General features: G+C 27.1%; 1 protein-coding gene across 5 annotated transcripts in view; it reads right to left on the bottom strand.

Moving 5' to 3' along the window:
- LOC112597656 (nuclear factor 1 X-type) overlaps positions 1-14,135 on the bottom strand; it is a 148,143-nt gene that overhangs the window by 41,535 nt on the left and 92,473 nt on the right. For all 5 annotated transcript variants that reach the window (XM_025343786.1, XM_025343784.1, XM_025343787.1 and 2 more), the window contains exon 4: positions 11,124-11,307. In XM_025343786.1, the coding sequence (XP_025199571.1) occupies positions 11,124-11,307 (184 nt within the window). The remainder of the gene's footprint in view (positions 1-11,123; positions 11,308-14,135) is intronic.

Here is a 14,135-nt window from a genome sequence, read left to right as displayed (position 1 = left end):
CACCCCAGTCGATTAAATTTAATACAAAAAATAAAATAAAAATAAATAAAATAATAAAGACATTATTTTGTTGACGATGTTTCCGAATACTAATTTTATAGGGATTTTTATTGGCAGAATAGTAAAAATTATGTTATTTTTTCAATCAAAATGAATATTAAATCATAAAATTATATTGAATGAACATACTATAGGGTATTACTATATGTATACATTATGCTGGGTATTTCACTAAGCTCATCTTCGTATTAACTTGCTCCCTTATACCAATTATAAATACTTCTCTATTCACTTTTTAGTTAAAATTTCAAAACTCACAAATTTATTTTAAGATTTCTGATGAAAATGAATAATTATACTTTTTAAACAATAAGGTATATATTATTAATAATGTCTATAGTATGGTTATCTCAAATTTTTTATGTAAGTATTTTGGATTTGAATGTATATTAATAATTATACAAAACCAGGGTTAAAATATTAATTTTAAAATGATTCAAAAAATAATAATATATGCATATAGTGCAACATATGTAAATAAATTGTATTGAACAGTTACGAAGGGAGGATTGAATCAAATATAAATTGTATAGTAAATTCCAAATTCTTATAAAAAATATAAAAAATTTAATATTTTAAAATGCCGCTGTGTTAAGTTGTTAAGTGTGTCTATCTACACAAGGCTCATAAACTGTAAAATATAAAAAATTCACTATACATTTAAAAAGAAAAAGAAAAAAAATTCATAGGTACAATTATAGAATATATTGTACTAATAAATCGTCGTTTAACAAATAACACCGCATATTTTGGTCAAATTGTGTTTAAATTAAATTACAACACACACATTATTTTTCTAAAACTCCTCTTTAATATTTTAAAATAAGGGATAGGTTATTTTGAGTCATTCATGATATATTTTCCACAAGATTTGTTATACCTCGTTCAAAAAAGAACAGTACTTCCGAGTATTGGATTTAGGTATTTCTGCATTAATCATATGGTTTTTGCATAAAATATATCGATTTTCGATTAAACCTGTCCCATCCACATTATATCGGGTTTTATTGTTGTATAATTAACAAAGAATATCATTATTATTTCACAACGAAAATCACATAATAAACATAATACATAGTAATTATTATGTTTTATCTTGTTGTATACTTGTGAATGGAAACGACGAATATACGTCAATTGTCGAACGGATAACAATCATACAAAATAATGATTATACGCTGCGATGTTCGTTTTTTCAAACTTCGCTTATCACCAACTCACAAGCGATAATAATTTTATAATTCTGAATACACATAAAACCACTTGTATCATTATTTTGCAATACCGTACAGTTTGAATAATAATATGATAGGTACCACCATTTTTTTTTTTTTTGTTTTTTTGAACTAACTACCAAAAAAAAACAATGCTGATAATAATGATAATAATAATAATAAATAAAAACCAAAAGCAAACGTAATACATTATATTGACTAATAAAACGAAGTAATAAATAAACGGGCCATCAGAGTTGTCTGTAGTGAAACCCGTGTGGGGGTGTAACTCTTGTATGCATGCACATAATAATATATCGTACGTATATAAATTGGATCGTCAGTGAGTGACAACCCGCGTGTATGAATGGGCGGGTAAACACAGAAGTCAAGAGGAATTACAATGGATAGGGGATGGTGGTTGTTGTCGGAGGAGCGGAACACATGAAATATATTTAAACGCAATTTCGACTGAAATATGGGACGCGGTGTGTATACACATTTTTTAGCAAGGAGAAGTGAGGGGAAGAACTAAAAGAAAGCACAGATACCGAAATTCTGAAAAACCGTATACGTTTGCGTTCTCAGAGCTAAAAATTAGTATAATTTAATAGTTCTCAATTAATTATATCATAAAGGACCTAAATCCGTTAAACTGTGTTTATATATATTATGTAAAAAAAAATTAATAATATTGACGGCGTATAATACATAAATAATAATATAGTGAACTGCAATAACCGTGATAGCAAAAGAAGGTGTACGGAATGGTAATGGTAATTCTAGTGACAATAAAGGTATTAAGGCATAAACATTTCCAATATGTCGTTAAAATGTAAAAGAATTTATGTGTGTAGTGTGTTATATGTATTTATATTTAGGTTAAATTCAAATAATAAAATCAACCCGTAAGTTGGAATATTAAAGATCATTCGATTAAATACTTCGGTGTTTTCTTTGATGAAAACTAACCTGAAAAATATAATTAATCTATACAAAAATGAAATATTTTATTCTTATAAAATATAAACAGCTATAGTTCAACATTATAAATTAAATGTTCTCTATTTCTATACGAGTATACATCAATAATAAATAATAATACCATTCTTATCATATGTATATCTATAATAGTTCACCACATCACAACATTTTTTAAATCTACAGTCAAAACACAATATATTTTTCAGAATAACTTTTTAGGCCTCTTTGTTCATGCGCAACGACACCTGAAACCGTTTTTGAACATTTGAATCAGAGACAAATTCAAACTTAATTTATCTGCAGGAGATTTCCACTATAAAATTGATCACAAAAAAAAAAAAAAGTGGATTGAAACCAAGCTGATATTCCGTAGTTTCCGTTATCGTCATCTAAATAATTTTGTAACTTAAAATTTATATTCATAATATTATTATGTTTAAAAATATTACTGATTTTGCGTTTTAAATAAATAAATAATACAAATATTAAATAATAAAATATAATATAGTCCCAAAATGATATACATAGTGTTCCGTGGTGATTTTCTTTCGTATATCTATGAAATGTTAAGGCAAGAAAATACTACAGCTCAACCCCGTATGCACACGCACGCACACATCTAGGTATATTATATGTACACTGAGTTCTGTGCTATAAGTGCTGTTGTCGAGATAATATTGGAAACGATCTCACGGTAACGGCCTCGAGACTAAGTCGATGGGTGATTTACAACATTACGTGGATGTATTATATATAAAGTCCGTTATGCTAGGCAAAAAAAAAAAAAAAAAAAAAATAAAAAAAAACCAATAACACCATCGGTGTTGCCGTATATCTGCTATGTGTAAGTACCTCGCGTATTCACTTGAAAATGGATTGCGAAGACGATTAATGTGATCGATGGTACAATTCGATGAAATAAGAGTATTGTATAGGCAATTAATTTAGCAAGATATTTTTCTTTGGTCCTTGTGTGAAACGAAACTGAGGTCAGTGTGTAAAAATCGTTATCGCGCCATCCTGGTTATGATATCTGATGAACATGGTTCGCTTACACATTAGTCAATAATGACGTTATAGAGATACAATGTAATCATGATTTGGCGATTCGCGGCAATGATTAGTTCGTAAACACTGATAATTTTAAAACCACGATTGTATTCTTTAGATGTTTATAGTTGCATTGAAAACGATTTTTAAACATAAAAAATCTTCGTATTTAAAAATATTTCCAAGAAGTAAAATAAATATAGGAATGATTTGAATTCATTTACTGCAGTACATATTATCTACTAAAAACATTATTCATCACGATAGTGTGTCATCTTAATATAACACAATTTTTAAAAATATATCGATTAAATTAGATTAAATTATTAAAACACGTATGTAAGTGTATCCAACATACGTTTCCGTAAAAAATTGTTATTAAAGTGTTTCAATAATTATTTTTTAATATTTCGTGATGTACTTTATATAGTACAACAAAAAAGTGTCTGAGATCGTCAGTTTATTTAAACCAACATGGTTTTAAATGTTGAGTATCGTTAGTATACTCATAACTAGGTAGTTATAGTTTATATCGGTGTATTCATACAGGGCGATACTGTAGTCTTCAATTTCAGGTTAGGTTGGGTGTATATTATATAAACTAAATAGTAATATGGACGAGTACAAACACGACGAGACACTCTGTACATAGTTAAGTGTGTGTAAGTACGCGTATTTGCGAGGATTTGTCACCTAACTGGATCTTCGCGGATGTATCACCGTCCCGCGCACGCGTTCTGTAATATACCGATGCCAATTTATTTGTATTTTTGTTATTTTCCTTACGAAAAAAAAAAACGAATCAAAAATAAAACTGGTTTCGGTTTTCCTCTCGTATAATATTACACTCACATACACACACACACACACACACACACACACATGCATATTCTAAACCAATATAAATTATATTATTAATTTTAATATGATTATTTATCGTGTACGGATTACAAAATACTGCGGTATTGTAGTACTACAACACGCGTGAACGGCGTGAATTATCCGCGGCGTAATTGATTTCACATATTATATAGGTACACGACACACTTATATCTTTTCAACAGCAATCACATACGATATACGTAATATAACGCCATATACTTATGTTTATATAGAACAAAAACATTCGAACACAAGTAATAATGCAGAAACGTGCACGCACAGATGACGGGGTGGCCCTCGTGCACTATTGCTAGGAAACAGGAAAATTTGTACAGTGGCCTACCCTGTAAGTATCTGTATAGCGAATATGCATATATACCATTCGCTTTGAACATAAACACACACACACACATATTTATATAAATATGTTCTCGAATAAACATTCCGGAAAACTGGTATAATAGTCCAAGGAGAATCTATAAGGATAAAAAAAGATAAAAACCACAACATAACCAAACATTTTATTTTATGCTAATTCCCTGTTCAAGTGTTTATAATGTATACACAGAAATATACATTTATAAATAGGTATATGTGTGTATTTGTTATAGGTAACTGCTCGATACTTCAAAATCAAATAATTGTACACAAACGAGTTTTTGACATTATTTTTTTTTATCATTCTAATATTTTGCCACTTATAAAATATAATATTTTATGTCCATTGTCCATACACATATTATAATAATATGTATGAATGTTATAAATTTCAACCATTATGTATAAACTATAAACAAGTACATAACTATCGCAGATGTATAGTTAGTGTATTTATATATTATTTTACTACACAATTTTTAAATATTTATTTTTACAATAAATGTATATGGTAGTTGATTTTTACATTGATCGAGATGACGAAATTGTATGAAGTTATTTTTTTACTAAACCAAAAGGTTAAGACCCCGTTTTCATTTTAAACAACCTTTTACTGAGGTTATTTCGAATATTGCATATAATAAGTCAGAAATTAAAGGATTTGAGTGATTTGATAGACTGAAGAGGAATCGTTTATAAAGGGATTTTGTGATGTGTTTAACTATTGGTATGGAAAAATTGTTATAAAGTGGTTTATTTATATATAAAAAGAAGCTTTGATTACTCTAAGGAGACATTGGAGACAAATAGATTTTGTTTAACCCAGAATTGAATTTCCATATTGACTTAAAAAACATTTACATAAGGGTATTGTATTATTAAAATTAACGTATTTAGATATATGGGAAAGTGTACTTCAATATCTACATAAAATTCGCATTACAGAAGGGATAAACACATGGTATTGTTGATAGTGAATGTACACGGATTTGGACTTTTCATTAATCCCAATTGTCTATACTCTTGATACAGGGCTGAGGGCGTGTATTTAATTATATTTTTTTTTTTTATATTACATAAACAAATGTTGCGGGTTTATCTATATGTACCTATTGGCCGATGGATAAGCCTACTGATAATATTAATATTCCGTTTATGAAAATAAAAAAAGAATAATTATTAAGAAATAAAAAAATGAAAAAAAAACGAAAACTACTGCACAAAATGAATACAGAAACAATTTTTTTCTATCCAAGCGGTCAGTCTTATAGATGCTATCTACCACAGCATGAGCTGTATATATATATATATATATATATATATATATATATGTATACAGTGTATTCTTCTTTAAATTATTATGTTTGAAATCAAGATTCTAAATTTAATATACTAATATGCAGGACACGGGCCGACTGTTACTTAGACCCGAAGAATAAATGATCGTTTTCAGTTAGGCTCACATTAGCTATATATTGTAATATTGTATTCTATGACGAGTGTAAATATTAAATAGTAATCTAATACAAACTCATAATATACTCGACTACATAATATGTATATACTCGATATTCCTTGGTACGTTTTCAAATTTAAAGATAAAAACTATTTAGGTATTATAATAATTAACAGAAAAATGTATTAATAATCACAATCATAAAACCGTCAAATTAAATTTAAAAATTCTAGATAGTTTAGTATTTAATATAAATTACTAAAACCTTTCAAACATCATATTTTCAATTTTTTTGACTTTCTTTGATAAACAATATTTGATATAGGGGGGGGGGGGGGGCTGGCCTTTTATACATCCCTTCGTATTTTGTTTGTCCGTATTATTAATCTAAAACGACTAAAACGTATTATAAACTTTAAAGCATACGACTGCTATCGGGATGTTCAATTTTCACGTTATGATAGCGTATAAAAGTTGAATTAAATTGAACATCAACGACACCGATATCATCAGAAACCATGCGCCCGCCGCGATTACGGATATTATATTATATTTTTGTCCCGTGCAGAAGGTCACACACGAATTTATCAAAATACTAACCGATGTGGTCAACGACCGGCGTGGGATCTAACGTTCGTGACAACCATATGATATTGTGATTGCACTTTTATATTATTATTTTATATATAATGATATGAATAAAGACATCATTGTCGTCTTGTCCGAGACAGGAATACAAATTTCAATAATTTTTTTTTATTCATTTTAATTATTTTGTTGCGCTCACCACACAGTGCGTGGTTTATGTGTGTGTGTGTGTGTATGTATGTGGATATATAAAATACTTACACACACGCGCACATATATATATATATATATATGTATATAACACGTGTTATACACGCGCGCACACAGATATGTACGCATTGTTTTTATAACAATATAATATTATTATGATAATATGGCTATATATATATAATATTATATATTATTACGATGTTATCTTCATGCAGAGACAGGCGTTGAAATCCAAAGCTGCGTGCTGCTGTATATTATGTTAGAATAGAAAAGTGAGAAATAGACGTAACGATTTATTGAATTTTTCTAGAGTTACTATCAATCAGAGGCAAATTGAGAAGTAAATAAAAGAGGTTTAGAGATTATAACGCATACATATGTACAAAGTCATAAAAATATAAACAATTTAAATGCTCATTGTATTTTATTATTTTCAAAGTGACAAATCACGGGAATTTCAATTATTGTAGATACATTGACATATTATTTACTATTGTACTTTCATTGGTAGTGAAAATTAATCACGGGGTCAGATTTTCTCTAATGGTCCAGGATAATAATATTATCATTATTATATGAAATTTCAAGGCATTTTGATGTGCGTATATTATTATAATATTATTATTACCTATAATATTATGCAAATATTGCTCGAAAAGAAAACGGAAATATATATATATATATTTTTTATAATGCTGTGTCTCCGGCGGAACCGTTTTCAAGGGCTCCGCGCGCCAATCCTAAGTACCCTCTGTTTTTTATTGTCACTAGAGTGAAGCAGCCAAAACGACCTTTACCCGAACTCGTCGTAATGATATCGACCTCCCCCCTCAAAAAATTATATATATATATAAACAAAGCGTTGTACACCTACGGCAAAGGTTTTTTTTTAAAGGTCCGCGTGGATGTCTAAAGAATATTATTATATAATACGTTCGGGACAAAAGTATATAAGTCATTACGAGAATGCACTTAGGGTTATTTTTTGAATGGCTTTTTATATCGTAATTTATTTTATAACTGACTGCATTATTTGCTTAGGTTTTATTTCAAACTGTAGCCCTTTTGTAGGTTATTAGTGGGAGTTCAATAATATATTACGTAAACATTATATATAGTTCATAAAAATACCACTGAGTATAACTTATTTACATAACCCTTTTGATTTAACTTCTGAGTACAGTTTTAAGCACATGCTAATTTGCGTACCCACACACAGACATACATACATACACACGCGTGCGCGCACACACCCAAACATAAGTGATATAATTACATTCATATAATATTATATTAAGTTGGATTGTTGAGATTCACACGTACAGTTTGGTGTAAATATTAGAAAATTAGTTATTTCTACATTATAGTTATACAATAACATCGACTGCTATCGAGTGTTACCATAGATTTCTCAGCCTTTAGTCAAAGTAAAAACTATTAAGCTTATAAATTATTTGTACAAATACATGCATATTATTATGATACATAAATAATAATAATAATAATAATACGCATTGTTGTCAATCACACGTCCGCGACATTGAAATTTTATTTTTTTCGTCGTACTTATATATGTACTATTACTAGTTTCATATAACGTATATGTATGTATGTAGAGAATGAGTGACAGTATAACAGTTCTCACCGACATGATCCGGTCCGGTATAGGACGACGAACGTATACATAATTTGAATTCAAATTTTACTGGCGACGAATAAATAATATATAATGCATCGCGTTTATATACAACCATAGTCACGTCGCTCACACGCCGTCGCAGATTTACGGAATGCATTAGAATAATATAATATTATAAAATATGTTATCATCATTACTAAATCATTGTTATTCCGTTTATAACGGTGACGATTTTAACCATTTCTAGGTGCGTGTCCTTGCCCTAATTATGAGCCTTGTGAGAGACGACATATCGTTGTAAATTATACGTGCGACTTGGGCCAGGGCGTCGGTTAGTATTCTGACCAGCCGACCGCGTGAGACCCAATACTTAAACCGGAGAAAATATTACGTATCCAATATACATATATATATGTAAATACGTATGTACGTATATACCTACATGAGGACGTGCTCGATCGAATACCAATGTCTGTGACGGGTCGCGGTTCTCGCGCAAGGATTTGGCAACAGTTTAGGTATATTATTCTCATCGATTCAGCTGAGTAGGCGTGAGAGAGCAAGACGAGGAATAATACCTTTTTAACGAAATCTACACGTTTCAGATACATAGTAAAAGAGTTAAAAAAAAAGAAAATATACAGAGAGAGCTAGAAAGAAAGAGAGATAGGAAATCAGTTATTTTACCTATTCGTCTCCTACTGTCTAAATTGCATTTATTACAACAATAAATATTCTTATTGAATAATATCATAAATATCTCATGCTTGTATAAAGAATTTTTAGAAGAAATTATACATTTAAAAAGAAAATAGTATTAAAAAGTTTCATGACTTATATAGTAATGACACCTGTATATTAAAGTGTTTGCTAAAAAAAAGTTGTAAAAAAAAAAAAAAATTAAAATCACTGGAATGGTATAAATACGGTTGTTTAATATCAATAATAATCTAACCGTAACATATGTTTAATATGTGCAATATTATAATAGATTAATCGTAATAAGTCTCATCACATTAGGATTGAATACAATTAAATGAGATTTGAAACACAAATATCAATTTTTAATCGATACCATTGCAATGGATGACTTTTATCTAAATAGTATTTTTAAATAGTTGCGATATGAATCAAACGTTAATTAAACCGAGCTACAAAAGTCATACAATAAAAAACAAATTATTTAAAATAGGTACATAGAAAAGTACTTAGTCGGTTAACATTATCGTTGTGTTTGTCTAGTGAAAAGTGCATTAAGTATTAAATATTAATTCTAATTGGGATAAATTTTACTTTATAACGAGAAGCTCGAAAATATAAATTTTGAAAAATACTTAATAATTGTTTGCATATTTCGGAAACATCGTATATAAAATATCAGATAAAAATTTAATAATGGCTTTTTAGCATTCTTTAAGTTTAGTTTATTTAAAAATAATTTTAGACAGTAACTATTTATTAGTATACTTATACTCCTAAAAAATCATATAAAATTTGTTTTTTTTGACATTATATATAATATTTTATACTTATACTATCATGTATGAAAATATAATAGTCGATGTGAAAGCTGAAGTAAAAAGTACGTATTATATTTATCATGTTATTGTAGTATTAGTTGGCACGGAAATAAACTATGTAAAATCGTTTAAGTTAGTATATATATATATATATATATAAGTACACGTAAACGTAAAGAACTGCATAATAGCCATGTATAATATGTTTAAAAACGTAAAAGAATATATTTATATACTTTTTCATCTTATTATTTTTTTGATCAAAGAAATAAATAGATTATTTTAAAATAAATTTCATTATTTCGTATTTTATGATTTCATTCATTTTTAATAATATTTTTTCTAAATGAATTATCATATAAATAAATAAATAAAAATTTAAATACGTATTTTTAAAATTTTAATTTTGATTTGAAGAGTAGTTAATTTTTTTGCTATTAATGAAAATATTTTTCAATAATAATCATTTAAAAGGTTCACTTGATATTACCATTGAGTAATATTACTCAATGATATTATACGTTTTTGTTTTAAGATATCATCATATTTTATTATTAATACATTAGAAATTATTATTTTTCTGAGCCCAATTTAGTAATATTCAGGGCATACCAGCAGACATATTTAGATGGTTTTTAGAAAATACTTGATTCTCCACCCTAAATTAAATACCATGATTTAATATTATGTTAGATACACTTAAAGATATATTTAAGGGGTGTGAGGTACCATTTTCTCGAGAAACAAACTTTTTAGAGATTTAGAGATATTTAGATGGCATTATTGTCCACATCATGTAAATCCATCGTCCATGGGTTATTCATCATTCAAGAGATATTAAAATGTTCAAAAATTTGTCAGTGATATATTTTTTTATGAAATGGGTAGAAATAGTAGTTTCATAAAAAATTAACCTAGGACGTAAAAATTCTAAATACGTCTCTGGATACACCCATAACTGATAAAAATATTCAAGGTTATAATACTTATATAGTTATATGGCTACATGATAAAACCTTTTATGGTTTTATCCCTAACAATTCGATATAATTAATAATATAATTATTGATTAGTTTATTTTTGTTGTTATTATTTTAATTATTATTATTAAATTATATTGCATTTATGTAAAATGCACTTACCATGACTATTGATGTAATTGGCTAAGTACAGGTCCAACTCACGGACGGACACGTTGATGTGGTAAGGATTCACGCACAGGCTGGGGTGTGTGCATTCCGGTGACTTTTCTAATCGTTCTCCATCTGTGCTTTCGAGAGGGATCGCTTTGAACAGTATCACCATGACGAGATCTAGCCGCCATACCTGTAAAACGCGGTGATTTGTCGGTTTTAACAGAATTGTACAAATATATGATGTTTATACACAAAATTATATGTAGGTAGAAATGGATTAAGATTGCTGTTGTCTGCTAAAAAACGTAAGATGCTGAAAGTGCGATATGAATCAGTATATTATGTGTTAATACTAAACATACATAAACGATAAAATAGCAACTTATAGGTAAGACAATGTTGTATATTGTCATATAGTTCAACGGTAAACAAGACACCATCTGCGGTAGTGAATATGTACGATAATACACAAAACAATAAATTATACACATATGTAATTATTATTTATAAGTATTTATATTTATATATTTTATTATATAAAACTATTGCATTTATATATCAAGTCTAAAAATTTCACTTGTAAGTCAAGTAAAATTTACTATTTCTTTATTTAAAAAATAACAAAAGTATCTCAATTTGAAATTTTTAAATTTAAAATAATATATATCTAAAACTTTAAATAGAGATTAAACAATAGAGGAATAATTTTTTACCATCCTAGGCTATACACAAAAATCTTTAACAGAATTACCGTACGGTGTGTAAGATTGTTGTAGGATACAGGAGCTTTTAGTCAAGTCTTTAACGAAAATTTACAGATTAGGGAATGTTTTGGGAGAGAATTATTTTGAATATTAGGAAAATATAAGTTTTAATGAATTTCGAACTATCGAAAAAAATGTTACACTTCATTTGTATTTATATTATTATATTATGATCCTTATCAGTGCTCGGGAATTATTTTCAGCTTGTATCACTCCTCTTAGTTTTCAAAAATATGTATTAACTAATTCGTATATAAACCAAAAGTACCTATAAGATGGCGATTAAGTTAAAAACCAATAAATAAATATTGAAATAAATATTTCAATGACAGAAACTGTAATATATCCCGCATATCCAAATACCATACTTGCATTAAAATTTAAAACTTAGACACGGATATTATGATAATTTAAATAGTAATAAGCCTTTATAGTTTAAGAATTTAACAAATCATAAAATAATAATATATTAGGTTCTTATTTACTTAAAACCAACGTTTCCAAATTGTAATAATTATAAAATATTTAACTTGTATTATTTCAGATACAATTCAGTTGACATAAAACATTCTTTAAAAAAAAATTCCATAAGAAGGGTAAAAGATTTTGATTTAAATGTTTTATTAATATTCACTATTTAGTAATCATTTTAATTATTTATATTAATAAAATCTATCCAATGAAATAAAAAATAAAAATATAAATGTATTGTTTTTTTATATATCGAGTTTCCTATAAAATGCAACAAATAATTATACACAACGATGTACAATTAAAATAATGTTTTAATGAAAATTAATTTACGTACATGATAAATAATAATTGCATTTTTACATTGTTTTAATTATATTGTATTTATATAATAACATTTCTATATCATTAAAAATGCATAAATTACCAATTATTTTGGAAGTATAAATTAATACAAACTAAACAGTAAAAAATAAAAACAAGTAACATAAACATTATATTATTACATAATATAATGGATTTTTACGATATTTTAAATTTGGATCGTTACGCGATAAATAAAATAAAATAATAATCATGAAAAAATATGGAATCTGTTAAATGTAATATATTATAATGTTTGTATTTTTCATTTTGCGAAATAATAATAAAAAATATTGTTAAGAATGGACATAGTTGTGTTTGGATGATATTTTTCTGTTTTTTTACACAGTACACCTACGATATAAACATAATAACTTAACATGTGTATTGTGTATGCATAATATATACATATCATACACGCAAAACGTACACTTAAAACCCAGCAGGAGCGATATGTTTTGCAAAATTAAATAAATTCTTATACAACAACCCGAACGTTATGCACAATATAATAGTATACAGAGCGGGTAGTGGCTACAATCGTTAATCTTAAGTTCGAATTTTTATAAGTGACTTCCAATTGCTACATTTAACTTGAAACATCATAAGTAATACACACATAATACATCCTTATTTTTCCTTCAATAATGAATTATTATTTTAAATTTTAAGTTTTTAAATATAAAGTATACTTAATTATAAAGAAAAATTTTTTAAATATATATTTAGATTTTTTTTGTATAATTTAAAAGTATACTATGAAAATACCAACTCTTTTGTATGAAAATCACTTTTTTCTTATAATTTTAATAAGATTTTTAAAATGTTGATGTATCTAAACCGTAATTTAAGGGAGTAGCTTTGAGTTATTTAACATTGTGTACAAAAGATATAATGTACTTGGAAAATATGGAAACTTATTGCTACAATAATTTTAAAATTATAACAGTTAATAATATTAATATATCTAAATTTTAAAATTGATTATAGTAGTTTAGTAAATATAAGATACAATATTACAACAACTATTTTATATTTTTTATTTTTAAGGATTATTATATATTTTTATAATGTATACATTTTAATAACTCAGTAATTAGTCATAAAAATGTTAATTTAGATATATAAGAATTTTTCGAAGTATCGACAGGAACATTTGGTTCTTATTTGAAATGAAAAAGTTTGTACTACTCTTCAATACTGAACTCTCCTTAAATGGTATAAAAATCTTAATAATTGAAAATACGGTCTTTAAATATGCTTAACGATTCCAAAAATCAGGGTTGAAATAAATTCATTACTAAAGAAAACAAAAAGTAAGTTAGCATGCTTAGTGAATCATTTTGTATACATATTTATTGACAATGGTAGTGTACGGGTTTTGTTTCGAACCACGACCAAACCATGCGTAGTTTACCAG

Source organism: Melanaphis sacchari, unplaced genomic scaffold, assembly GCF_002803265.2.
Source record: "Melanaphis sacchari strain LSU unplaced genomic scaffold, SCAv2.0 Contig436_pilon_pilon, whole genome shotgun sequence".
Taxonomy (NCBI): Eukaryota; Metazoa; Arthropoda; class Insecta; order Hemiptera; family Aphididae; genus Melanaphis; species Melanaphis sacchari.
This window is presented reverse-complemented; position numbering and strand designations above follow the sequence as displayed.